The sequence below is a fragment of the Danio rerio genome, chromosome 25, assembly GCF_049306965.1.
Source record: "Danio rerio strain Tuebingen ecotype United States chromosome 25, GRCz12tu, whole genome shotgun sequence".
In the NCBI taxonomy this organism is placed as follows: Eukaryota; Metazoa; Chordata; class Actinopteri; order Cypriniformes; family Danionidae; genus Danio; species Danio rerio.
Genome location: NC_133200.1, coordinates 310,495 through 337,500, shown reverse-complemented (window position 1 = coordinate 337,500; position 27,006 = coordinate 310,495). Strand labels below are relative to the sequence as shown.

The 27,006-nt window shown below is 37.2% G+C and overlaps 1 protein-coding gene across 8 annotated transcripts; it reads right to left on the bottom strand.

The window, feature by feature from the left end:
* Positions 1 to 1,412: 1,412 nt before the first annotated feature.
* Positions 1,413 to 26,666, bottom strand: LOC108181599 (uncharacterized). Of its 8 annotated transcripts, none has more exons than XR_012400016.1 (6): positions 26,532 to 26,666; positions 24,952 to 25,081; positions 24,782 to 24,835; positions 15,421 to 15,514; positions 13,811 to 13,917; positions 1,414 to 3,180 (listed from the first exon to the last, which is right to left on the bottom strand). XR_012400016.1 is itself a non-coding variant. In XM_073942443.1 (4 exons), exons 3-4 carry the CDS (start codon positions 24,319 to 24,321, stop codon positions 21,424 to 21,426), a joined length of 2,817 nt encoding a protein of 938 aa, XP_073798544.1. In that variant the 5' UTR covers positions 24,322 to 24,835; positions 24,952 to 25,081; positions 26,532 to 26,666; the 3' UTR covers positions 21,346 to 21,423. The 8 variants fall into 8 exon arrangements, 1 of the variants encoding a protein (XP_073798544.1); XR_012400018.1 differs by lacking the exon at positions 1,414 to 3,180 and adding an exon at positions 11,396 to 12,512; XR_001797574.4 differs by lacking the exons at positions 24,782 to 24,835; positions 24,952 to 25,081 and having other exon boundaries at positions 1,413 to 3,180.
* Positions 26,667 to 27,006: the final 340 nt, after the last annotated feature.

Sequence of the window (27,006 nt, the reverse complement as noted above, 5' to 3'; positions counted from 1 at the left end):
GGGTCAGCCGATTGGCTGGTCGCACAGTAAATTATTCGGTCAGTCAGACAGCGGCCTCTGGTGGGTTCACGCAAGAACAGCGCAGGTGCGAACAGTACTCACGAGAGACGTTCGAGATATGAAAAAGCGCACACAGCGGCCTCTCCCGGGTTCGCGAAAACAAAAACTGCACAAATACGTACCTCTCGGGACGTATTTCGCGAAACGTCCACTGGACTACGTTTTCAGAATGAGCCTGGGTTGATTTGTCTTTTTTACAGATTTTAAAAAACATAAGAATAACCTTTACTATTGATTGTAACATGTAAAAAGCATTTAATTACTAATTACATCAATAAAACTGTATTTAAATGACTTTTCTAATTACTGTGTCTGAAATGTAACAGTTTTATTACCTTAACTCAATACTATTTGTAATACCCATGAAATGCAAATTAAAAGTATTTACTTTACATAAAAATGAAAATATTTAGGCACTTTAATAGCAATCATAAGATTCTTTAGTTAACAAGCGGGATCTCTTTTCTTTAGTTACTGTAACTGTTATTTTGTTATTGATGATTAGAGCCAGACAGAATCTGCAGACTAACTGGATTTCACATGATTTTATATTTAAGTTTTTATGAAAAATCATGTTTAAATGTGAGCTTTAAACATGATCATCTGGCTTTTCAGAAAGATTTCCAGAACCTTTATTTTCTCTGTTCCTCAGCGGTGGAAGTCTCAATAACAAGATTTATTTGTACACTTACCATTGTACTGCAATGCAATCCACAGTTTTGGTCATAAAACTCAGCATTAAAATCTAATGTGACAAATATTATCAGAGATATAGAATCAAAACTGATCTTCATCTTGTTTAATGTGCTGAAAATGGTCTGCTATTTTGTTTTTCATTAACTTACATCACAAGTGTTCAAGTTTTATCTTACTGTCTTCCATGTGAATATCAGCGTCTGTACCAAAGTGCATATTTTTGAACAATTTGAGTTTGTGAATAAAGCCGAGCCACATCATTGCTTCATCACAGTGGACGAGCCATAAAAAACCTGTTGACTTAGCTGCAACACAAAACCTAAAACATTTATGCAGACTGTAAATTTGTCTGTTTCAATATTTAATTAAACATTTACACTTCTGAAAGCCAGCATGAAATGAAGTCAAGATCTGCAGTTATCTGTCTCTGTTTGCAGATGAACTTGCGACTTTTGTCCCTGTTTAATCCAGTATTTAAAAAGTTTCCTGCACATGTGAGATTTGGACTCAAAGACTACACATGAATAAATAAACCCCTGCGAGCCGCACGGAGCTCCCGAGACGGAAGTTCCTCAAAAGTTCATCATCTCAAAATATTTGCAGAGCAACGACTCCAAGCGAAATGTTCCATCACCCGCAGAGACACCGCAGAGAATCTGAATTATTCATCACTTTATTCACAACAAAAACAAGTAAAATATGAGATGCCAATGTGATGATGGTTATCATGAGGATGCTGAGGCTCGTGTTAATGATGAGAACTTATTTACAGGGTTTAAACACTTATAAACAGAGCATTCAGAGAGGATGCACAAACAGCTTTAGACATGTTAACAATATCCGGCTAAAATCCAGCTAATTTGATCATCTTCAGCTTGTTCTGGGGAGCAGACACTGGTTTACACTGTAGTCAGAAGGTAATTCTGTTAGACCTTCATATTTGTCAGAAATCAACAGTTTATCACCTCTATTAAGGTTTATTTGAGAGAAAAAAAGAAGAACATGGCCAAAAACTGCAGCAGATGACTATAAAATGGGGGCTCGTCCGGGATATGATTTGATGATTATGTTATTTGTTGTCTTTAACAAATAACAGTTGTGCAAAATGTAAAAGTTGTACAGTCTCCTTGAAGACATGTTAACATAGCATACTTACTATACTATACTGTACTGTACTATACTATACTATACTATACTATACTATACTATACTATACTATACTATACTATAGCCAGTTAAAACACTGGCTAAAATGTATGCTTTGATTGTTCTCGAGTGGTTTGTGAAAGGCCAAATGTTGGTTTATATTGAGTCTTTCAGGAGGTCATTTTAATATACTCCCATATATGTCAGAAATCAACAGTTTATCACCTCTCTTAAGACTAATCTAGAAAAAAAGGAATGATTCAAAAAATAAATGCAGCAAATGACTATAAAATGGGGGCTCGTCCGGGATATGATTAGATGCAGGTCATGATAATGCAGGGGTTTATGATGATGACTTATAATCCTTTAAAATACAATAAACAGAGCATCCAGAAATGCTGTACAAACACTATAAAGACATGTTAACATTATACGGTTAAATCACTGACTAAAAATCTAAGGTTTCCTTGTTTTTGAAAGGTCAATTACTGGAGTTTTCAGGAAGTCATTTTAATATAACCTCAGAAATCAAGATTTTGTTATATCTCATATAAAGACTAATTTGAAAAAAAAAAAGAAAGAAATGATACAGCAAATAAATAGATCAAATGACTATAAAATGGGGGCTCGTCCGGGATATGATTAGATGCCTGTCATGATAATGCTGGGTTCTGTTTATGATCATAACTTACAATCCTTAAAAACCAACAAACAGAGCATTGAGAGAAGTTGATGAACATCTTGAAGACATGATAACACTACACGGCTAAAACACTGGCTAAAACTGTATGGTTTGATTGTTTTCAAGGCCAAATACTGGTTTTTACAGAGTCTTTCTGGAGGTCATTTTAAAATACCTTCACAAATTACTATAAAATGGGGGCTCGTCCGGGATATGATTAGATGCTTGTCATGATAATGCTTGGGATCTTTAAAAACCAATAAACAGATAATTCAGAGAAGTTGTACAAACATCTTGAAGACATGTGATGATTATATGGCTTAAACACAGGCTCAAATTGCTTTTTGAATGGTTTGCAAGGCCAAAGACAGGTTTATGCAGAGTTTTTCAGGAGGTAATATACCTTTATTTTTGTCAGAAATCACCACTTTTAACATATGCTCCACAAAAAGGAGAGATTCACTGAATAAATAATGCAAATGTCTATAAACTGGGCGCTCATCCGGGATATTTTTTTTGCACAAAATATACTTACACTTAGGTTTTCTTCTGGTTCGTAATCCGGAATTTAACGTCTGACTGTTGGAGCCTCGGTTCTGTGAAGAGAAACACAAAGAAAGATTAAAACATTTGCAAGAACATGGAGCTAATCTCCTTTCCCTCGTCACACCGCTGCCAATGTGAGCATGCATGAGTGAAAGTCATTTGACGGACCTCTGAGGTGAAACTTTACAAACTCCACAAAGTCTGAAAGTCATCAGAAAACTGGACCAATGTCAGAGAACAAACTCACAAACTAAACTCTGGTGTTCAGGAGACATCACTATTGGGTTATTATTACTTTTGTTTATACTTGTGTTTGAAATGTAAATTACAATGCATATATTAAAAAGTGTTTCCACATTTCAGAAGCACTTACATTCATGAAAAACTACATGTGCTCATCTGTATACTCTGAAGGATTTTTACTGAGGGGTTGGTTTATACAGTTGAAGTCAGAGTTATTAGGCTTCCTGAATTATTCGCCCTCCTCTATATTTTCCCCCAATTTCTGTTTAACAGTGAGATGTTCAGTACATAATTATAACAGTGTTAATAACTCATCTTTAATAACATGTCTTCACTCTGTCATGATGACAGCACATAATATTAGACTAGATATTCTTCAAGACACTAGTGTTCAGCTTAAAGTGACATGTAAAGGCTTCACTAGGGTAATTAGGGTAAAGTTAGGGTAATTAGGAAAGTCATTGTATAACAGTGGTTTGTTCTGGAGACAATCCAACACTAATATTGCTGAAGGGGCCAATAATATTGAGCTTAACATGAGTTAAAACAATTAAAAACTGATTTTATTCTAGCCCAAATAAAACAAATCAGACTTTCTCCAGAAGAACAAACATTAGAGGAAACACTGTGAAATATTCATCTGTTCAACATCAATTGGGAAAAATTTGAAAAAAGAAAGAAAAATTTACAGGAGCGCAAATAATGTTTATTTCAACTGTGTATAATTTGTATTGATCTGTAAATCCTTTTATTCCTAAAACATTGCAAAAATGAACATTTTATGTCCGTTTACAGTATTTAATGGTTTATTTAATGATTAAAAATAAATATAAAATATTCATTCATTCATTTTCCTTCTGCTTAGTCTCTTAGTCAGGGGCTCACCACAGTGGAATGAACCGCCAACTATTCCAGCACATGTTTTATACAGCGGATGCCCTTCCAGCTGCAACCCAGTACTGGGAAACACCCATACAAACATTCATATATACACACACACACACAACGAGCAGTGTAGTTGATCAGTTCCCCTATAGCGCATGTGTTTGGACTGTGAGGGAAACCAAAGCACCCGGAGGAAACCCACACCAACACGGGGAGAACATGCAAACTCCACACAGAAATGCTGGGATTCGAACCAGTGACCTTCTTGCTGTGAGGCCACAGGGCTAACCACTGAGCCACCGTGTTGCCCAGTATAAAATATTCCTTTGGTAAAATCTTAAATAGTAATATCTAAATAAAAGAATTACGGCTGATGTGATTTAGTGCTCAGATTTACTTTCTATACATTTATGAATGCATAACAGTGTGTTTTAATAATGCTACATCTCATTTGCATATTTAGGAAGCAATTCTAAATGCAATTAATCAGTACAGTGACATCTTTTAGCTATATGCACTGTAAAATATCTATAAATGAGCAATTTTTTTTCGTATTTTCTTTTTTGTATCTTTGTTTCTGCTTTTCAGATTGCATTATGGGATCTTGATCTTTCTTTCATTTACTTTTAACCTTGAAAAGATCTAAAAAGTTACTTTTATTATGTAATATTGTGCTGTATTGTGTGTTGGTATTGTATATTACGCTACAGAAACCTTGTAATAAACTGCAGCACATTTTCTGTTATTTCACACACTTATTACTCTGGATATTATTTATTATACATTATATTATTACTAAAATGTCAATAAAAGTCACTTTAGAGTTGAATTTTCAACATTAAAAGTGGACAAAACAGAGATCAACATCTCAAAATGCAATTCACCACCGCTAACAAACACAAAACACACAAAATGTTAACTAACAGATAACTATACAGGGTGTTTTCAACATATTAAATCAGTTTTGGGCATTTAATGCAGCACATTGACATCACAGCAGATCCTCCTGTAGTGTCTGTGCATTACTGCATTAGCTGATGCTCGGGGGTGATGCGTGATGTGGTGTGAGTCTGATCAGATCTGCTGTTGTTTTCAGTCTCTGACTCTCAGAAAGCGAGCGCGCGGCTCCTCAGATTGGATTCAGCAGCAGGTGTGTTTCCTCTGACCTCCAGGGCGAAACCATTTCACACGGCTGCTTTGTAGCGCGGCCGACAGGATTGACTCATAAAACTCTGTGTGTTCACGCACGCCTTTCCATAAAACCCTGACACCTACATTTGTTTCTCAAACGACGTGCTTAGAGACGCACTCACAGCCGACGGGGGAAAACCACTCGGCTCGACTTCCTCCCAGACACGACAAGAAAACTTCAAGATCTATGAGAGAAATTGAGTTTCACACAGTAATGAAATCAGTCCAGCAGCCCAAACACACTGAGACACGAGCAGGTAAACAGGGTCTGTTATTCATCTCCATATTCTGGAGGATTTGCACTGAAGGTATTGTGTTATACATGATTCAAACTGATTTATAGGACAATTTATTCCTAAAGCATGGCATATTCTGATATCATGATGCAGATTCATGCTGGAGACACTAGAAATGAAGGACGGAAAGTGGTGAAATGAACTCTATGAGAGTGAATAGTAGATTATAAATGATGCTAGTAAAATATAACTGATGAGCAGCATTTGAACATTAACTTTAGTTATGCACCAACTAAATTTGGCTATTATATTTGTAAGTTGCAGGCCACTCATAAAATCTGAAGTCATTTTAATTAAACAGATTTTTTAATTGGTGGTTCATTCCGCTGTGGTGACCGCAGATTAATAAAGGGACTAAGTCTGCTATCTGCATGCACAAGATACATTTTTTGCTCTACATCAGAAAAACTCACACCAAACTTTGTTAGCTTAATTAATATTCTGGAGATTTTTACTGAAGGTATTGGGTTATATATGACTCAAGCAGATTTATAGAACAATATTTCCCCAAAACATGCTATGTTCAGATGTATGGAGTGATGAATTTATTAGAAATACCAAATCCTCTTATAAAAACTTTTATATGTAACACATTCACTCATTCATTTTCTTTCTGTCTGAATAGTTGGCGGTGCATTCCGCTGGGGCAACCCCTGATTAATAAAGGGACTAAGCCAAAAATAAATAAAAACAGGGGTGGCATGGTGGCTCAGTGGTGTCACAGAGTGGCCTCATAGCAAGAAAGTCACTGGTTTGAGTCTCGGCTGGGTCAGTTGGTGTTTCTGTGTGGAGTTTGCATGTTCTCCCCGTGTTGGTGTGGGTTTCCTCCGGGTGCTCCGGTTTCCCCCACAGTCCAAACACATGCGCTATAGGGGAACTGATCAACTACACTGGCCGTAGTGTATGAGTGTGACTGAGTGTGTATGGGTGTTTCCCAGTACTGGGTTGCAGCTGGATTGGTATCTGCTGTGTAAAACAGATGCTGGAATAGTTGGCGGTTCATTCCACTGTGGAAACCACTGATAAATAAGGGACTAAGCTGAAGGAAAATGAATGATTTTAATACAATATAAGCATTTTATGTTTGAGATTTGGCAAAACACATACAGTATATTTGTATATTTTTCCAGGTCTTTGTCAGTTGTTTATAGTTTATATTGTCGTGTGTTAGTCTGCTTTGTCTAATTAAATGAGTCTCTTGAGAGCTGGCGTGGCAGTGTGCTGATATTTTTGACTTTTTCTATTGTGTTTGGCTTGATGGAGCATCTGAAATAGCAAAATGATTAGAAAAATGAAATAATGATCATTGTAATTGACTCTACGCTCTTGCCTGATGGTAAATGAATAAGTAATTATCAGATGGTGTATGTGTTGATGAAGGTTTGCTGAATACCTGCGTGTCATCACTTCTCTTTCCTCGTGTTCTTCAGTGATCCTCCAGAGATGATGAAGGGTTTCCAGCTCAGGTCACAGCGACGGAGGCTTTATTCATCCATCAGCTCATGCTTATGAGAACAGAACAAACTATAATTCATCTGAGACAGGGTTAAAGTCCTCGGAGAAACGGTCACAGTCCAGCAGATTCAGCAGAGCTCCTGATATAACACTCTCAGAGAGCCGTACGGATACGCTTCACACACACAGGAGTCGCAGCAATGGGACAGAGCCATGAACACACTGGAGAGAGAGAGCACTTCTACCCTGACTGACTCCAGCAATTCATTCAGGCGTTCTGCATTCCTGTGTGCAACGCCAAGGACACGGGTTCAGTTCCAGAGTGATGCATGAGCTAATAACACTCATACAGCAGAAGCCGAAACACATCCAGCAGCAGACTCAGGTCTACAGGATCAGTCATCAATATTTCAATCAGAGGATTAATCAGTGGCATGCTGAGCCGTGCTGTCGATCTTTAAAAGAAAACTGTATTACTTAAACTTTATTATCAGGTAAAATCAATCTATAAAGTTAACTAAATTAAACTCTAACATAAACACATAAAAAAAAACACATTAAAAAAGTTATTTAATTCATTCACTCATTCGGTTGTTCGTTCTTTTGTTTGTTCGTTCGTTTAGTCATTCATTCATTTGTTCGTTCATTTATTCATTCATTCGTTCTTTCATTTATTCATTCATTCAGTCATTCATTCAGTCATTCATTCACTCATTCATTCAGTCATTCACTCATTCATTCAGTCATTCGTTCATTCATTCATTTGTTCATACATTCATTAATTCATTCAGTCATTTGTTCATTCATTCATTTGTTCATACATTCATTAATTCATTCAGTCATTCGTTCATTTATTCATTCATTTGTTCATTTATTTGTTCATTCATTCAGTCATTCATTAATTCAGTTATTCATTCATTCAGTCATTCATTCAGTCATTCATTCAGTCATTTGTTCATTTATTTGTTCGTTTTTTCATTTATTCATTCAGTCTTACATTCATTCATTCATTCGTTCATTTATTTAATCATTTGTTCATTTTTTATTGATTCATTCATTTATTCATTTATTCATTCATTCACTCATTCATTCAGTCAGTCAGTCAGTCATTCAGTCATATGTTCATTCATTCATTCATTCATTCATTTGTTCATTTGTTCATACATTCATTCATTCATTTATTCAGTCATTTATTCATTGTAATTCGTTCATTCATTCACTCATTTCGTTTCATTATTTTTATTTCGTCATTCGTTTGTTTATTGATTCATTCATTCATTTATTCATTCATTCATTCAGTCAGTCAGTCATTCGTTTGTTCATTCATTCAGTCATTCGTTCATTCATTAGTTCGTCCATTCATTCATTCATTCATTCATCCATTAATTCAGTCAGTCATTTATTCATTCATCCATTCATTCATTCATTCAGTCATTTGTTCATTAATTCATTCGTTAATTTATTCATTCAGTCAGTCGTTCATTCATTCAGTCATTCATTCATTCGTTCATTCAATCATTTGTTTGTTTTTCATTGATTCATTCATTTATACATTTATTCAGTCAGTCATTTGTTCGTTCATTCATTCAGTCATTTGTTCATTCATTTATTCATTAGTTCATTCAATCATTCAATCGTTTATTCAGTCATTCATTCATTCAGTCATTCATTTGTTCATTCATTCATTTTCTTTTCAGCTTAGCCCCTTTATTTATCAGGGGTCGCCACAGCGGAATAAACCGCCAACTTATCCAGCACGTTTTACGCAGCGGATGTCCTTCCAGCTGCAACCCATCAATGGGAAACATCCACACACACACATTCACACACACTCATACACTACAGTCAGTTTAGTTGATCAGTTGTTTGGACTGTGGGGGTGAAACCAGAGCAAACGGAGACACCCACGCCAACACAGGGAGAACACGCAAACTCCACACAGAAACACCAACTTGAACCAGGGACCTTCTTGCTGGGAGGTGATGTGGGATGCTCATTTAAGAGTTTATTTCAGCAACTCATTTAAAATTCTGAAACTGATTAGTGTAGTTTATTTTAGACATCCTCGTGTTTTTGTTGGGTTTATTATTCAGCTTACGTCCAGCCTTATGTTCTGATTCTGCTCTAACAATTATTCCATAGGCATTTGTTTCAAATCTAAAATGAAAATGCATAAAATAACATAAACGATAAACGATGATAAAGTGTAATTAAAAGTTATATTTATTAGTGGTGAAATAAATAAATGTAATGAACATTATCTGGAGCTTCACTGCTGTAATTAGGTCTATAATTCTACAGCAGCTTTTTTTTTTTTGCAAAAATGAATATTTCCTGCAGCTGAATGTGTATTATGGGAGAAATAGTCGTTTTTACTTGACCTACAGCACACACACACACACACACACACACACTCAGACACACACACTCTCTCTCAATATCTTCTCTCATATTGGACTATAAACCGTCGGCGAACACGAGCGATCATAAAGCTGTTCCTCCTCTGCTCTGTTTCCTTGTCAAACCTCGGCCCGCTCAGATTTACCGCTGGTCATTTTGCCAGTTAATTGTGTAGTCCAGACCGGCGGGGTCAGAGGTGGAGCTCGCTCTGGACCAAACGCAGCTAATCGCTCATAAAATGTGTCAAAATCCAGATATAGAACTGCAGGAGTGAGAGGAGGTCACCTCTGCTGCTGATGGAAACACACACACACACACACACACACACACACTCACACGGACACACACACACACGGACACACACACACACTGCAGATAACAGAAAAACACACCATCATACAGACAAATCTGACATTTACACACACACACACACACACACACACACACACACACACACACACACACACACACACAGCAGTTAACAGAAAAACACACCCTCATACAGACAAATCTGACATTTACACACACACACACACACACACACACACACACACACACACACACACACACAGAGACACACACAGAGACACACACAGAGACACACACAGAGACACACACCTGTCTGACCTGCAGATCATCTGGATATTCAGATATTATCATAATGTACAATTCAGATAATTTAAATGTGAGATAATATGAACTCATGATAAATCCTCACTGTAGTGGTCAAAAGGAGACTCACTCATTAACATTCATGCAATTTTAATCTGAAACGTTCTAAATGCAATTTGGGCATCTGACATTTATGAAATAAACTTTAGTAAAAATAAAAATTCTTCAATTAATTAATTTATGTATGAAATCAGTAACTCACTTATACTAAACTTCATGGGTGAGATTGTGTAAAGTACAGTCATTACCCTTTTGTATTATTTTTAAATTAAAATAGTACTTGTGTGTTATTTAAAACTAAAGTGTTTGTATTTGCATATTTTACATATTTTAATTCTGTTTATTTTAAGCATAAACCCAGTCAGAGGAACACAAATATCTACACTGATATAATATTCAATATTCTTTTTGTAATAGTCAGACGTGTTATTTTAAGACTCCTAAATCAGAGGTTCCCAACAGAGGGGTCACGGCCCACAAGGGGGCCTCAGTGAGCTTTGTGTGTGAGTGTGTTTGGGGGGGGGGGGTCGCATTTAAATGTGGGGTGGTCACGTAATATTTAAATAATCTCTTAGCAGTGGACATTCAGGAGAATGATCATGTTGCCTTAGTTCATTTTATCCCCTTGCCCAGTGGTCCTCAACCGTCAATCTGTGGATCAATTGGTACCGGGCCGCAGCAGAAATCATATGCGAGTTATATTATGTGAGTCTGAACCATCTTTTATTTTGAAAAGTCTTGTATTTTGAAAAATGACAGTATTCTCTCGCTTACATCTCGGTCACTTGAGTGCCCAAATTTAACCCAAAATGAGTCAGGAAACAGACGTCTTGGGAAAGTTTCTTTGCCCAGAGGAAAAGCCAAGTGAAGGAACTGCCAAGGAATGCATCCGCAACCCTCTTGTCAACAAATCAGGTGAATCCAGCATGTCTGTGCAAGAAGATCAACTGTTGGAGATCACAAATGACGATGGCTTTTAGGGGCCGTTCACACATCACGTATTTCTAGAGTTTGCTCAAGTTTGTTGTTTGCAATGAAGGTGTGACGCGCTCGCATCAATGAACCCCGGGCCGCGAACGCACCGCAAGTCACATGACAAGAACTGACCAATCACCTTCAGCTTGTATAGAATATTCACATTTTAATAAGATTAATTTTCTCAGACAAACACAGAACACTCAAACACTGCAGTGCTTTGTACTTCTCTCCACAAATAAAACTTGTATCAGAGTGACAGCAGTGTTTTGTCAGCTTGTCATCCTCTGAGAAAACGGTTAACAGTCGCCTAGCAACCTACAAAACACTCCCATCAGAGATTGTCAAGCGTTGAAGCTCCCCGGTGATCAACAGGTTGAGGTCCAGTGCGCTAGCTGACCAAAAACAGACACAAATTTGTAATCCAGCCTCCACAAAAACACTCATGATTCACCTGGCAGCAATCCTCACACTACTTGATAAAGCAAATAACCTGCACATATTAAATTGTAATAGCTTATATATGAGAATATATATGATATTTCTGTTATTGAATGTCAAACAGGGTCAATGTAAAGGCCAGAGGCTCACGCTTTTCAGCTGCAAACGGCCTACTGATGCTGTGCTTTACATCAGGCTATTATTTGTGCAAAAACACATCTAGATATAGTCATAAACATACTGCTTGTTCAAAAACTACATTTTTTTGTCATCATTACTGCAAACTTACATGAGGTTGAGTACCACTGTCCTGAATGATCATGAAGAGTTATCTTTAAACCTTTTCAGCATTCAGGATGACTATTAAAACATTCAGAAATCCAGACCAAACATCTCAAATCATAATCAATACACATTTACTAGAGATGCAAAATGACTAAATATTTTCATTAATACATGTCTTTCCTCGTATTTTTAAGACTTTTATAAACAAATATCTGTCACTAAAAACAAATGACATGTTTGACCCATTGGCGGATATTTGTTCTCGCTTCAAGCAAAAATGCACTTTAATATCGTCTCGTCTGAACAATGAAATCAAAATAGTCCTCACTATGTGTGTGGCGGAGACTCTTCCAGGACGGTCAGGTGTGTGTGTGTGTGTGCTCTGTTCTCCATGCGCAGGTCAGTGATTGTGTTTTGGGGTCAGTCAGAGGCTGAAGCTCCTCATTTCTCAGCCGTTCTCCTCTAAACAGCAGGAGTTCTGGAGAAAACAGCCATCCTCAATCCCAGAGTTCACTGATCCTGTCTGAAACACCTCAAAGCTGACTCCAGATCAGCAACAGCAGGACATCAACACCACACACACATACAGTTAAAGTCAGAATGAGTCGCCCTCCTGTGAATATATTCTAATATTTCCCAGATGATGCTGAACAGATTCAGGAGTTGTTCTCAGCGTTTCCTCTAATATTTGTTCTTCTGGTGAAAGTCTGATTTGTTTTATTTGGGCTAGAATAAAAGCAGTTTTTAATAGTTTCAAACACCATGTTAAGGTCAATATTATTCACTCCTTCAGCAATATTAGTGTTGGATTGTCTCCAGAACAAACCACTGTTATACAATGACTTGCCTAATTACCCTAACTTTACCCTAATTACCCTAGTGAAGCCTTTACATGTCACTTTACACTGTATATAACAATGTGCTGACCACCTGGAGGAAACCCACACCAACACGAGGAGAACATGCAAACTCCACACAGAAACACCAACTGAGCCAGCCGAAGCTTGAACCAGCGACCTTCTTGCTGTGAGGCCACAGAGCTAACCACTGAGCCACTGTGATGCCCTATTTTAAAACATATTGAATGTGAACATTTAGATTCAGTGGGTTATATTCACCTCGCATATTCAACCTTACTTCTGTCTCTCTCTCACACACACACACACACACACACACACACACACACACACACACACACACACACACACACACACACACACACACACACACGTATCTACAGATGTAATTGGCTATTTCACACATGTAAGGACTGAACTGGCAGGGTTAAAGGTCACACAACTAACCTGTCATCAACAACCGACCCGCCATCAATCAATTATTATCAGCTCAACACCAGCTCTATCTCTCTCACACACACGCCATGTGTGTGGGTGTTTGTGTATGTCCGTGTGAAAGAGTGCGAGTGAACATGCGTATCTTTGTGAGTCTTTCTCTGAGTGTGTGTGTGTGTGTGTGTGTGTGTGTAATTTTGGTCAGCTAAACACTAGCTTTCCGTTTATTCACTTCAATTAACTTTACTATTAATAGATAATTGGCAGATTTATTTTGTTGTTTTAATTCTAATAACAATCAGCATTTTAAAGCAAACACAATGCAATATCTTTAGTTATTCTGCTTCTGTACATTTGATTTGAGAATCTGAAGACACTGATAGAGTAAAAAGACAGGAGCCCAGAGTTATAAAGCCTGTTTAGCAGCATGCAGCTGCAGTGTAATGTAGAGGAACCCTGCAGACTGATATATTCAGCTGAGAGTCTGAAGCGGAGAGGAGAAACACGGTTAAACGGCAGATGAAAGATTAATGAAGAGCACAGACCTGCCGTATATTCCACTCTGGAGGAGCTCAGAGACGGAGGAGGAGGAGGAGATGGTCATTTCACTCCTGCATCTTCCACACACACCTCAATCTCTGCTGGACTTAGACTGTGTGTCGACGGGTTGGAGAATACACAACACAACACAACACAACATCAAACACTTGGTGCAATACAGAGCTATTATTATTATTATTATTATTAGACTCTTAGTCCATATACAAAAACATCGCAAATCGCAAAATACAGGAAAAAAACTCATAATACCATATAATAATTCATATATTAACATCATTAAAAATATACAAAAAAAAACATACAAACAATGTGCGATGCAAGTGTTTTTTTTTTTTTTTTTTTTTTTTTTTTGGCCAGTTTCAGTCTGATGCAGGAATCTTTTTGATGTTCTGCACCACATACACAGTTTAGATAGTAAATATATTTGAGCACTCAAAATAAAATAGACTGTGTTGTTGATCAACATAGAGCTGGTCTAAAGTAAGTGCTGCAGGTTTGCATTTTATTTTATTTTACTTGTGTCCAAAGAAATACACTCCATAACACAACAATGCATCCTCCATTCATGTTTACAACAACAACAACAACAACAACACCGCATCAATATGTTAAATGATGTGTCAGCAGAACATAAAGGAGATCAGGAGGAGATGCACATAGATACTGACCGAAATCAACATCTCAGCTATTTTAATTGGATCAGACTTGTTTCCAGATGGGCTGGTTAAGGTTGCTGCACACTTGACTGTCAGAAATCCTGTATAATTAAACCAATATAAAAAGGATCTAAGGATCTAGAGTTAAAGGATCTGCTAAAGTGTGCGGTACATCAGATATGCAGCCACAAGTCCATGCTAGCATGACATCTACACTGCAAATTTATTTTATTTTATTTTATTTTTTGACTTGTTTCAAAAATTTTTACATCAAGAATATTTTTTTAAACAAGCAAGGCATATAATCTTGTTTTCAGAAATAATATGCCAGAATTATGTGAGTTTTCTCCCTGAATCAAGCAAAATAATCTGCCAACAGGGTAAACAAAACAATCTCATGTCAAAAAGAAAAACTAGATTATCTTGTTTACCCCATTGGGGGATTATTTTGCTTGATTCAGGGAGAAAACTCAAATAATTATGGCATATTATTTCTAAAAAAAAAAAAAAAAACAATATAAGTTTTGATGCCTGGGAAATGCTACTCATTTAAGAATTTTTAGATATTTGGACTAGAAACAAGACAAAAACTGTAAGAAAAGCCTGTTTTGCAGTGTGAGGCTGAGACTAGGGATCAGCTGGTCTAAAACACACATGCATGCAATAGCATCTGAATGCATATCTCAGACTCGCAATGTCAGAAACAATGAACTCAAAGGAGCTGGTGACATCCCTGTATAAGGGGCGGGCATTAAAAAGCATTGCATGCAGCTCAGATTGCACTGCACCGAGACTGCATTCAGACCCCTCTCCATGCATGATGCTTATTACACACACAGGGATGCACAGCAGTGCACAAATATAGTTAATAATGAACTATAAAAGAATTGAAATGTGAAAGATTATTATAGTGTAGATAAATATATAAAACACTCTACCTCAGGTCAACCTGGCGGGTTCTGCAGATGGTCTTGAAGCAGATCTGATCACTCACTAGAGACGCTTTCTGTTCATCTGCATCTAAACTCTGTCCTGTAAATAGTGAACACACCATCATGTGACCGCAGCTCACTCTGACAGGGAATGGGAGGCGAGACTCTGATTGGTTTAATGCATGTTACACCCTGAACACACCCAGAACTCATGAAGGTAACAAGGAGAAGCTCTTCAGTGCTGCTGTAATGTGAATGTAGAGTCACTGAAACACTGTTATTATCAGGAGGGTTTCTCTAATGACGGTTCATTTACACTGCTCTCACCGAGGTCACAGGTCACACTGCTGGAACTCTCGGTGTGTGTGTGTGTGTGTGTGTGTGTGTGGAGGTTGAGCTGCACTTCACCTCATTAAACGCACTTCTGAAGGGCCAGACATCAAGAGACACACTACAGACACACTACAGTACACATTCAGCTTCACACACACACACAATATGACAGCATTCATATTACACACATACACACTCAATACAATGACGCTACACATACACACAAACACAATAGAGTGGTGCTACTATAATACACACACATACACACAATCTCTGAACACAACAGCTTCACTAAATTAGTTTTGAAAGTAAATGTTAGACGTGTTATTATTATTTAACAGCAGATGTATTTGTAATAAATGACAGTAAATGAAGATTATTAATGAGTGTAAAGTGAATGAACGCAACGACTCTAATGTGTTGCTTGAGGAACATTAAACACTATAATTCATGATTGTTCACTATTTCACTGTAAAACCTTTCATTACATGATGCATTTTACTCTGAGGCTGATTATCAAGAGTCATTCTCTGTATTACAGTAATAAACGACCCTCGTTAATGTGGATTTATATATTTATTAATGAGATTGTGGACAGAAAGGTGAGGAGCTGACCTTACTGCTAGCATGTTAAAGTCCTCTGCATGGCAAATCAGATCTCTTATGTGTTAATTTGTTTGTAAAATACATTAATCTAAACTAAAACTAAACATGTGTTGATTTCATATCACCTCTGTTCAGATTTGCTGCCAGAATCGTCTCATTTTCCAGCATAAATATACAAAAACAATCTACATCATGATACACACAAAGATAAAATCATCATATCTTCAGTTCATCTTTAATAAATGCATCCTGATTTATTATATTTAGATATTTGTACAGACACACACTGAGGACAGGATTTCTGCAGTGCACAGAGTAAATAAACAGCCTAAACTTGATCATGTGACAGAAATAACACATACAGAGTCAGTTTCTGCTGGTCAATCTGTCACGTTCACAGCTAATAGTGCAGTCAGATGAAGGCCGGGCTGGTTAATAGACATGTCCACCAGCGCTCTTATTAACCCCTCACTGATGGATCGCTCTATAGTTACGGCCTGGAAGGAAAACACTGACAGAGGTTATGAATGAACTCAGAGTTTATTCACGGAGACCGCAGCACTCTGACTCTGTTCACACACATGCAGACGGTAAACCATGCGGCCTGCAAATATTCTGAATGATCATGTTTGTCAATAAATAATAATAATTATTATTATATAAATACTTGCTTAGAGAAAAATAAAGTCAAATGATTTCACTAGCTGAGGGGTGTTTGTGTTAAAATACATTATTGTGCTGCCATCTTTCTGAAGTCACTTTTATTTTCATGCAATTTGGCACTAAATATCACTTATTTATTAATTAATTTACTTATTCATGTAGTTATTTATTCATTTACTCATATATTTATATGTATTAATTTATTTATTCATTAATTTATTCATTTATTTGTGTGTTTATTTTTTGGTTTATTAATTTATTAATTTATTTGCTTATTCATTAATTTATACATTTGTGTATTTATTTATTTATTCATTTTTTTATTAATTTCTTCATTTATTTGTGTATTCATTTATTTTTTTATTTGTTTTATTAATATTTTTGTATTTATTTATTCATTTATTAATTAATTTATTCATATATTCGTGTATTCATTTATTATTTTTTATTATTTATTAATGTATTATTTATTTATTTATTCATTCATTTATTTATCCATTTTTTATTTGTGTATTTATTTATTTTTTAATTAATTAATTATTTTATTCATGTATTTATTTATTTATTTATTAATTCATTTATTTATTTATTTAAAAAGTAATAAATTTAGACAAACATTTTATTGGATAATTGACTATAAATTTTATTCATACATTTCAAAATAGAATAAAAAATAATGAATTGATGCATAAATAAACAAAAACTAACTTAAACCTATGTACAAACAAAAACATTAAAAGTCACTAACAATGTGTTTGTTAAACACAAAAAACACAAAAAATGTGTTTAAAGTTTTAATAAATAAACTAAACAAAAAATTATAATTGTAAAATGTAAAAATAATTGTAAAATTAAATAAGCCCTCTGCTTAAAGCTAACGCACAGTGAACAATGAGAATATATATTTAAAATAACATTGATGTCACTTCCTGTTCATGCAACATTCTTATACTGCAATGTCAAATAAAAAGCTTTACCTGTAGTATAAACTTACTACTAGATTATATGCTGTGGTAAAGCTCAGTTTATATCAATCTGAACATAATAAAAAGGTCAAATAAAATTAGATATTAAAGAAATATCTAGGAATCGATCAAACATTCACATTTACAACCAATAAATGCAGATTCATTACAATAATCCTGCAGCGTGAAACAGTATTCATCTGATGATAATCTATTTTTAATATAGTTCTCCAGTAAATGACGCTGTGACGCTTGATGAAGTGTGAAATCTTCAGATGCAGAGTCATGAGATCAGCTTCAGGAGCAGATCTAAAACAGCAGAGGAAGCTCTTCAGGTAAACGCCGGAGTGATTCATGCAGATACAGCTCTGATATCTGTGTGACATATTTCATTTTCACAGTTATCCTGCTGAATTATCCACACTTTCAGAAGACACACACGCACACACACACGCACACGCACACACACACGCACACGCACACGCACACACACACGCACACACACACACACACTTATTAAATGCTGAATCTGAACTGAAGTCATGCATTGCTCTGATAAATTCAGAGATCCATATGTTTACTGTGGCTTTCAATAATAATATTTCCATTCGGCATGAAGTCATATCTCTATATGCATAGCGAGAGATTTATTCTCACTTCAGCATTTGCTGTATTTATGCAAAACAGAGCAGAATCTGCAGAGATGTTCACTGTGTTCATGCATGACTGCACGATAAAATGATAGAAAGAACACGCATCATTAAAAGACGATCACTACACGGATGCTTTACTTACAAAACAGAAGCATCAATTTATAAACGCTCAAACACTGTGTTTCTGTCTTGTTTTGCTAAATATACATGTAAATATCCATAAATCACAGGATGTGTTTACTGGAGACGCAGAATGACTGAAGATATGAAGACTGGCTTTATGAAAACTGCATTAAAATGATGAGCATTATCTTTAAAACTAGTGAAAACATCTGCACAGTGCAAAAATGAGTTAAATCTTAGAGTTTCTGTCTTGTCCAAAATATCTAAAAACTCTTAAATCAGTCAGCATTTTCTAGACAAACACGAGATATTGTGATGCTCTCTGAAATAATGAATCAGAATGAAGAGAGTTTTGCCTTAAAACAAGCAAATGTGGAAAGAGAAATAATGTGCAAAGGAAAAACAAGTTAATTTGGCATGTTTTAAAGAAAATTTAAATGCATGTGAGGTCATTTTGATGAACTAAAATAGCTTTAATTGACCAACTAGAGCTGCTGTAAAGTCAGTGGTGCAGCTTTGTTTCAATGCATTTATATAAGCTCTCAGAAATAAAGATACGTGAGCTGTCAATGGGGTGGTGCCTTTTCAATAGCTACACATTTGTACTTGCAGGGTTCATATTGGTACCTCAAAAGTATACATTACACATTTTAGGAGGAACACTTTTGTACTTTTTTGGTACTAATATGTACCCTTGAGGTATTAATAGGTACAAATTGTACATTTGTAAAGGTACCACCCCAGTGACAGCTCATGTACCTTTATTTCTGAGAGTGTATAGAGAGATATGAGCTTATTACACACACAGGGATGCACAGCAGCACACAAACACCCTTTAAAATGAAAAATAAAGAATTGTTTGATTTGATTTATTTATTTCGAACAGAAAAATCAAACACAAAACAATTCTTTAAACAAAACGCATTTCAACATGCTCGACATGGAGTGGGATGAATCGCAAACTTAATTTGTTTTATTTTTTGCTTTTAAAGCATTAAAAATTAATACATGTAATAAAACTAAAAATCACGACCTCCTCCTCCTCCTCCTAATCCTCCTAATCCTCAGGGGTTTTGGTGAATTGGACTCATTGATGTGTGTTTTTAACACATGAGCAGATCTGATTCCTCACTAGTGAGTTCAGGTTTTGCTTATAAAGTTCTCCAGGTAAATAGAGAATCTACTATAGAGTGACTGAAAAATAAGACTATTCTGCTTGTTTTAATAAGAAATTCTCTTCATTTTGACTCATTATTTCTGAAAACAAGTCTATATTTTATGCTTGTCTATAAAATGCTGACTGATTTAAGAGTTTAAGATATTTGGACTAGAAACAGGACAAAACCTCAGAGTAGAGGAGCATTTTTGCAGTGCAGTAAAGAAAATAATCTTGATTTTCAGCTCTTTTTCTCTTCAGTAAATCTGTGTTTGAATGTTTGTTGTGGAGAAGAGAGCTATTGAGGATGTTTAGCAGTGATGATGAGCCATAAATGAATTAGACAGACGTGTTATCATAGACTCATCTGGCAGTATATCTACATCAGGCCCCAGGATTGACTCTGTATGTCTGATAAGAGCTGATAACAGTGAAGTCAATGTGTGGTCAATCAGCAGACGTCAGCTTAATCACAGATAACAGTAAATCAATGAGCAAATGCTGGACTATCACAGACAGAAAACATCTGTAAACAAGCAGAGCAGAGCACACGCACACACGCACGCACGCACGCACGCACACACACATGCACGCACGCACGCATGCACGCACGCACGCACGCACGCACACACACACACAATATTAAAGAAAGTAGAATTGTGTGAAAAAAACAGAATACTATACTACTGTATAATAGTGTAAACTGCCTACTGTAGATACATTGAGTTCATTAGAGTTTTAAAGTGTAGAATGGAGTATAAAGCTGTAATAATAGAATAATATAGTAGAATTCAGTAGGTGATCGTGCTACTCACTGCACCACCATGACACCAGAAATACAGTACAGTAAAATATAATTGAGTTTAATGGAGTAAATTCAATTATAATGGCGTGATGTTGTATGAATGCAGTGAATAGTGAAGTGTAGTGCAGAATAGCATTGAATACAGTCTATTACAGACCAGAACAGAGGGAAATATAGATGATTCCATTGCCTATTCCATTAGATGATTCCATTTTTACATTATGTGGTTGTAAACAATTAATTTGGGCTGAATTTAAGCAAACAAATTAAGTTGAATTTTATTTAATTTATTAAATTCAACACAAATAAATAGTTTGCAGCACTTTTGCAGACATCATTTCTTTTAGTGTATATTAGAGTTGAAAAGAGTAGACAGGACAGCAATAACAGTGATGCTCATCAGAATAACCATAATAATAATAATAATAAATATGCCTGGTTTACAACCCAATTCATGGTGTAATGAGGATTAACCACTGCTGGGTTAATATTTACATTTACATTTACATTTAGTCATTTAGCAGACGCTTTTATCCAAAGCGACTTACAAATGAGGACAAGGAAGCAATTTACACAACTAAGAGCAACAATGAATAAGTACAAAAGGCAAGTTTCAGGTCTGTAAAGTCTAAGAAGGGAAGTGTTAGTAGTTTTTTTTTTTTTTTTTTGTACAATTAGTGTGATATTCAAAGAGGCAATTGCAGATTAGGAAGTGAAGTGGAGACTAAATAGTTGAGTTTTTAGTCGTTTCTTGAAAATAGCGAGTGACTCTGCTGTTCTGATGCAGTTAGGGAGTTCATTCCACCAACTGGGCAGATTGAGCATGAGCGTTCGCGAAAGTGATTTTTTCCCTCTTTGGGATGGAACCACGAGGCGACGTTCATTCACAGAACACAAGTTTCTGGAGGGCACATAGATCTGCAGAAGTGAGTGCAGATAAGAAGGTGCTAGGCCAGAAGTCACTTTGTAGGCAAACATCAGAGTTTTGAATTTGATGCGAGCAGCAACTGGCAGCCAGTGCAAACGGACTAGCAGTGGAGTGACATGTGCTCGTTTAGGTTCATTGAAGACAACTCGTGCTGCTGCATTCTGGAGCAGTTGAAGAGGCTTGATAGAGTTAGCTGGAAGCCCAGCTAGTAGAGAGTTGCAGTAATCCAGTTTGGAGAGAACAAGAGCTTGAACAAGGAGTTGAGCTGCATGTTCAGATAAGAAGGGTCGGATCTTTCTGATGTTATAGAGTGCAAATCTGCACGATCGAGCAGTTCTAGAAATGTGGTCAGAGAAGTTTAGTTGGTCATCAATCGTTACTCCAAGGCTTTTCACCATTTTGGATGCAGTAATGGTTGCCCCATCCATCTGGATTGAAAAGTTATGATGTAGAGTCGGGTTGGCAGAAACTACAAGCATTTCCGTTTTTGCGAGGTTCAGCTGAAGATGATGATCTTTCATCCAGTGTGAAATATCCAACAGGCAGGCTGAGATACGAGCTGGAACCGAGGGATCATCAGGATGAAAAGAGAGGTATAGCTGGGTGTCATCAGCATAGCAGTGGTAGGAGAATCCATGTCTCTGGATGACTGGTCCTAGAGATGATGTGTAGATGGAGAAGAGAAGTGGCCCAAGAACAGAGCCTTGAGGTACCCCCGTGTTTAGATGCTGTAGGTTGGACACCTCTCCCCTCCAAGACACCCTGAATGACCTGTCAGAGAGGTAAGATCTGAACCATTGTATAACAGTGCCCGCAACGCCCAGTGACTCAAGCGTAGATAGCAGGATCTGGTGGTTGACAGTGTCAAAAGCAGCTGACAAGTCCAGCAAAATGAGGACTGATGATTTAGAGTCTGCTTTAGCCAGTCTGAGATCCTCCACGACCGAGAGCAGGGCAGTCTCAGTTGAGTGGCCTTTCTTAAAGCCGGATTGCTTGTTGTCCATGAGATTGTTTTGAGTAAGAAAGTCCAGGACTTGATTGAACACTACTTTCTCCAGAATCTTGGCCATGAATGGAAGCAGGGATACTGGTCTGTAGTTTTCAAGTAGCGTATGGTCCAGGTTGGGTTTCTTTAGCAGTGGGGTTACCCTAGCCTGCTTAAATGTAGTGGGGAATAAACCAGAGTCAAGAGATGTGTTAATTATGTGAGTCAGTGTTGGTATGACTGCAGGAGAGATGGCTTGCAAGAGATGAGAGGGAATGGGATCGAGTGGACAGGTGGTTGCATGGCTAGATAGCACAAGTTTGGACACCTCAGACTCAGAGAGCTGAAAAAAAGAGGTGAGTGTGTGTGGTGTTGGTGTTGTATCTTGCGTGTTTGTTGTAGGTGCAGCAAATTGAGCACTGATTTTTGCAGTTTTGGTGCAGAAGAATGTAGCAAAGTCATCAGTAGTAAGTGTGGAGGATGCGGGTGGAGGAGGAGGATAGAGGAGGGAGGAAAATGTTTTAAAAAGTAGGCGAGGATTAGTGGCATTGTTGATTTTCAGACGGTAATACGTCTGCTTTGCAGAAGTAACCTCAGCTGAGAAAGAGGACAGAAGAGTTTGGTATGTTAAGAGATGTGCAGGATTTTTAGTTTTCCGCCAAATTCTCTCTGCAGCCCGAAGTTTTGAGCGATGCTCACGGAGAGTATCCGAGAGCCAGGGTGCAGGAGGACTGGCACGGGCTGGCCTGGATGCAAGAGGACATAATCGGTCTAGACATGATGCTAGTGTGGAGCAGAGTGTATTAGTGGCACTGTTTGAATCAAGTGCAGTGAGTTTGCGAGATGGAGGAAGAGAGTCTGAAACAATGGTGGATAGTCTATTGGGTGAGAGAGATCGTAGGTTTCTGCGAAAGGTAACCAGTGTTGGAGTGTGTGGCGGCTCAGGAGTAATGTGGATGTTGAGAGACAGAAGGAAATGATCAGATATTTGTAGTGGAGTTACTATTGTTTGATCAGTGAAGCAGTGTCGTGTGTAAATAAGGTCTAGCTGATTACCTGATTTGTGGGTAGCAGAAGTAGGTGCTCTTTTTAGGTCAAAAGAGGCAAGCAAAGTCTGAAAGTCTGCAGCTTGCGGTTTGTCAACGTAAATGTTGAAGTCACCTAGCACCAATAAGGGAGTGGCAAAATTAGAAAAAGATGAGAGAAGAACATCCAGTTCATCTAGGAAGTGACCTAATTTACCTGGTGGGCGGTAGATGACAACCACATTTATGTAGAAGGGGTGGATAATGGTGACTGCATGGAATTCAAAGGAGCTGATTGTTGGCAGGGACGGTATCAGAGTAAATTTCCATTCTTTGGAAATTAGTAGTCCAGTCCCACCCCCTCTCCCTGTCTGACGAGGAGTGTGGGAAAAAGAGAAATTAGCAGAAAGAGTAGCATGTGTAGCAGTGTCCTCCGGCCTCAACCAGGTCTCAGTTAGAGCCATGAGATTATAGTCAGAATATGTAGCTATGGAGGTAATAAAATCAGCCTTGTTAACAGCTGATTGACAGTTCCAGAGGCCCACGGAGAGAGAGAGTTGTGAAATAGTAGATACATGTATTGAACGAAGGTTGTGAGGATTACGCCTGCAGCGTACCTCCCGTGTTTTGCGAGTGTTAGTAACAACAGGAATTAGAAAACACATAATAAAAGTGCACTGACAACAAAAAATAGGTGTAGAGTAAAACAATACAGTAAAGTACTCAAGTGCTTTGTCGGTGTCTTCGCTCGGTGGAGTCGCGCAGGTAGAGTCGATGGTCTTTACACTCGTCGGTCTTCACACGAGGCGGTCTTCACACGAGGCTGCCACGACCGCTGCCGCGGTGAACTAGTTGTTTATATAACCCCAAAGCACTAGCTGATTGAATTCAGCTGGACACGCCTCGAGAGTCAAAACAAGGGCCGAAACTGAGGCGGACGACGCGAAACCGCGTCTGCGTTCGCTACACAAGCTCTTATAGTAACCAAGGAAACAGTGGCTAAACAACTTCTAGTATTATACACAACTGAAAGCAAGTTTAAATGTCCTACAACTTTACACAAACAGCTGGAAACAAGTCATCAAACCATACACAACAACTGAAACAAATCTTAAATGTACTTACAGGCTGCTGTTCTAGATGCTGCTAAAGTGCTTCTCCTTCTTCTTTCATTTTTATCTAAATGAATAGGACCACATTTAACCCAATGTTTGTGTTTGTTCATATTTTACCCAATTTGGGTTTAAATAACCCAGCATTTCCTACAGTGTGGTGTTTTTCTGTGACACACTCACTCTAGTCACTGAGAGACTGATCTGCTGACAGCTCATTAGTGAGTGTGGAGGTGTTCTAATCCACTCGTCCTCTGATTAACTTCATTAACAGCAGATCTGCTCATTTCCTCAAGCTCAATCCAGACCTCATCTGTCAATCACACACACACACACACACACACACACACACACACACACACACACGCACACACGCACACACGCACACACACACACACACACACACACACACACACACACACACACACACAGTCATGAGGAAAACATCTAATTATGATGATGATAACTGAGTGCATGTACTGCTGCACACAAACACAACTACACAATGAGTCCAGCACAACACTACTGTACAACACTGACTAACACCTGCAGCACCTCACACTGAAATAAACACTAATATAGAGATATCTGCTTTATTCCAGCTGTCTGACACGGCAAGATCAAGTATTTCAACTAAAGTCAAATATAAACTGCAGTTGACTAAACAATAGACACACACATGCAGTATATTAAACTATAAAATAAAAATGGCAAGAAAACATAAACAACTACTACACTTTCTAAAAGTCAAATCAAACAGAAAAATCCACCATACAAAAACATTCCTTAAATGAAATAAATTGCATCAAATAAAATTTTAATTAATATATATATAGAAAAAGAAACAAAGTAATAAATAAAAAGTATAAAACATCAAATGAAATGCTTTTAAATATCATTTTAATATAAATGTAATGCCATTTTAATAGAAATAACATTATTTAGACATTTCTAATTCCATAATTTAACTAAATAAAATATTCAGTAAATGCCTCTACAATAAACCCACAAATGATCCTGCTAGATCAAATCTGCTGCTGTTCATATTAATCATTTTCATTTAAAACTGGCGCATTAAACTAAAGTTACTAAAGTAAAAACTAAACATGCAGTAAAACCAAAATGACTGATCAGAACACAAAATAATCAAACTCAGCTAAAATTAACAGAAAACAAACAGAAAGTCTCATTCATCATGTCTGATTCAGTCCAGTGACATATACTGCAGTCATTAACAGAGGCGTCCTTGTTTTACACCAGAGAACACGGTATAACGTTGTGTGTAAATAATGTTGTGAGTGTTTTTAGCTCATTGTTTTGTGGGTGTCAATGGAAGAATGAGTTGATTTGAGAGCTGAAAGTGTTGAGGGAGCTGTAGTGCATTCTGAATGTGAACTGAGCTGCTCTGCCAAGCTGAGAGTCGGTGAGGAGAATTGAGGGAAGAGTTTTGCAAAAGTGACCTGAGTATTGAGAAATGTGTCTGGAGAAAACTAGAAAAGTCAACTGCAATTAAATACACAAACTAAACACTCATCTATGCCAAACAAACAAACAAACAAACAAACAAACACACATTTACTATATTAAAATAATCAAACCATCAAATAAATTGCAGTTCAGAACTTCAACTCAAAGCACATGACATGAACACCACTATAATAAACCAGTCCTCTGATCTCATAATGTGCACAAATGATGCCACAAAATCAGAATATGTCCAGCAGATCATCAATAAAGCAGAATAAATGCAGCGTTTCCCTCACCTCTGCTGTCTGTGCTCATCCTCAACTCCTGCATCTGAACCCATTATCAGATTAATCCTCATCAGCTTTACCTGCAGAGTTCAGGGTGTACATGTTTGTTTCAGACTCAACATGGCTGCTCTCAGGTGCTACATTAAAGTCCCCTGCACTTCCTGTCATGGAGGAAACTGAAAAACATACAATAAGAGTCCCTGTAAACATCACATTCTCCAGCTCATACTGAAACATCAGTCAGTGGAGACTGTCGAATACAGCAACTTACTTCCACTCATTGATCACTGGTGTGTGTTTTTGAATCTCTGCTGTCCTGAAAAAATTATGAATAAGGAACTCTGTGCTGTAAAGCCTGCTGTGCTTTAGTAGTGAAAGTATTGTTTTATTGAATACCATAATAATAAGATTAAATCACAGAAGCTCAGTGCTGAGCTAAATCTCCACTGCAGACATCAGGATAAATGTGTGAATACTCTATATA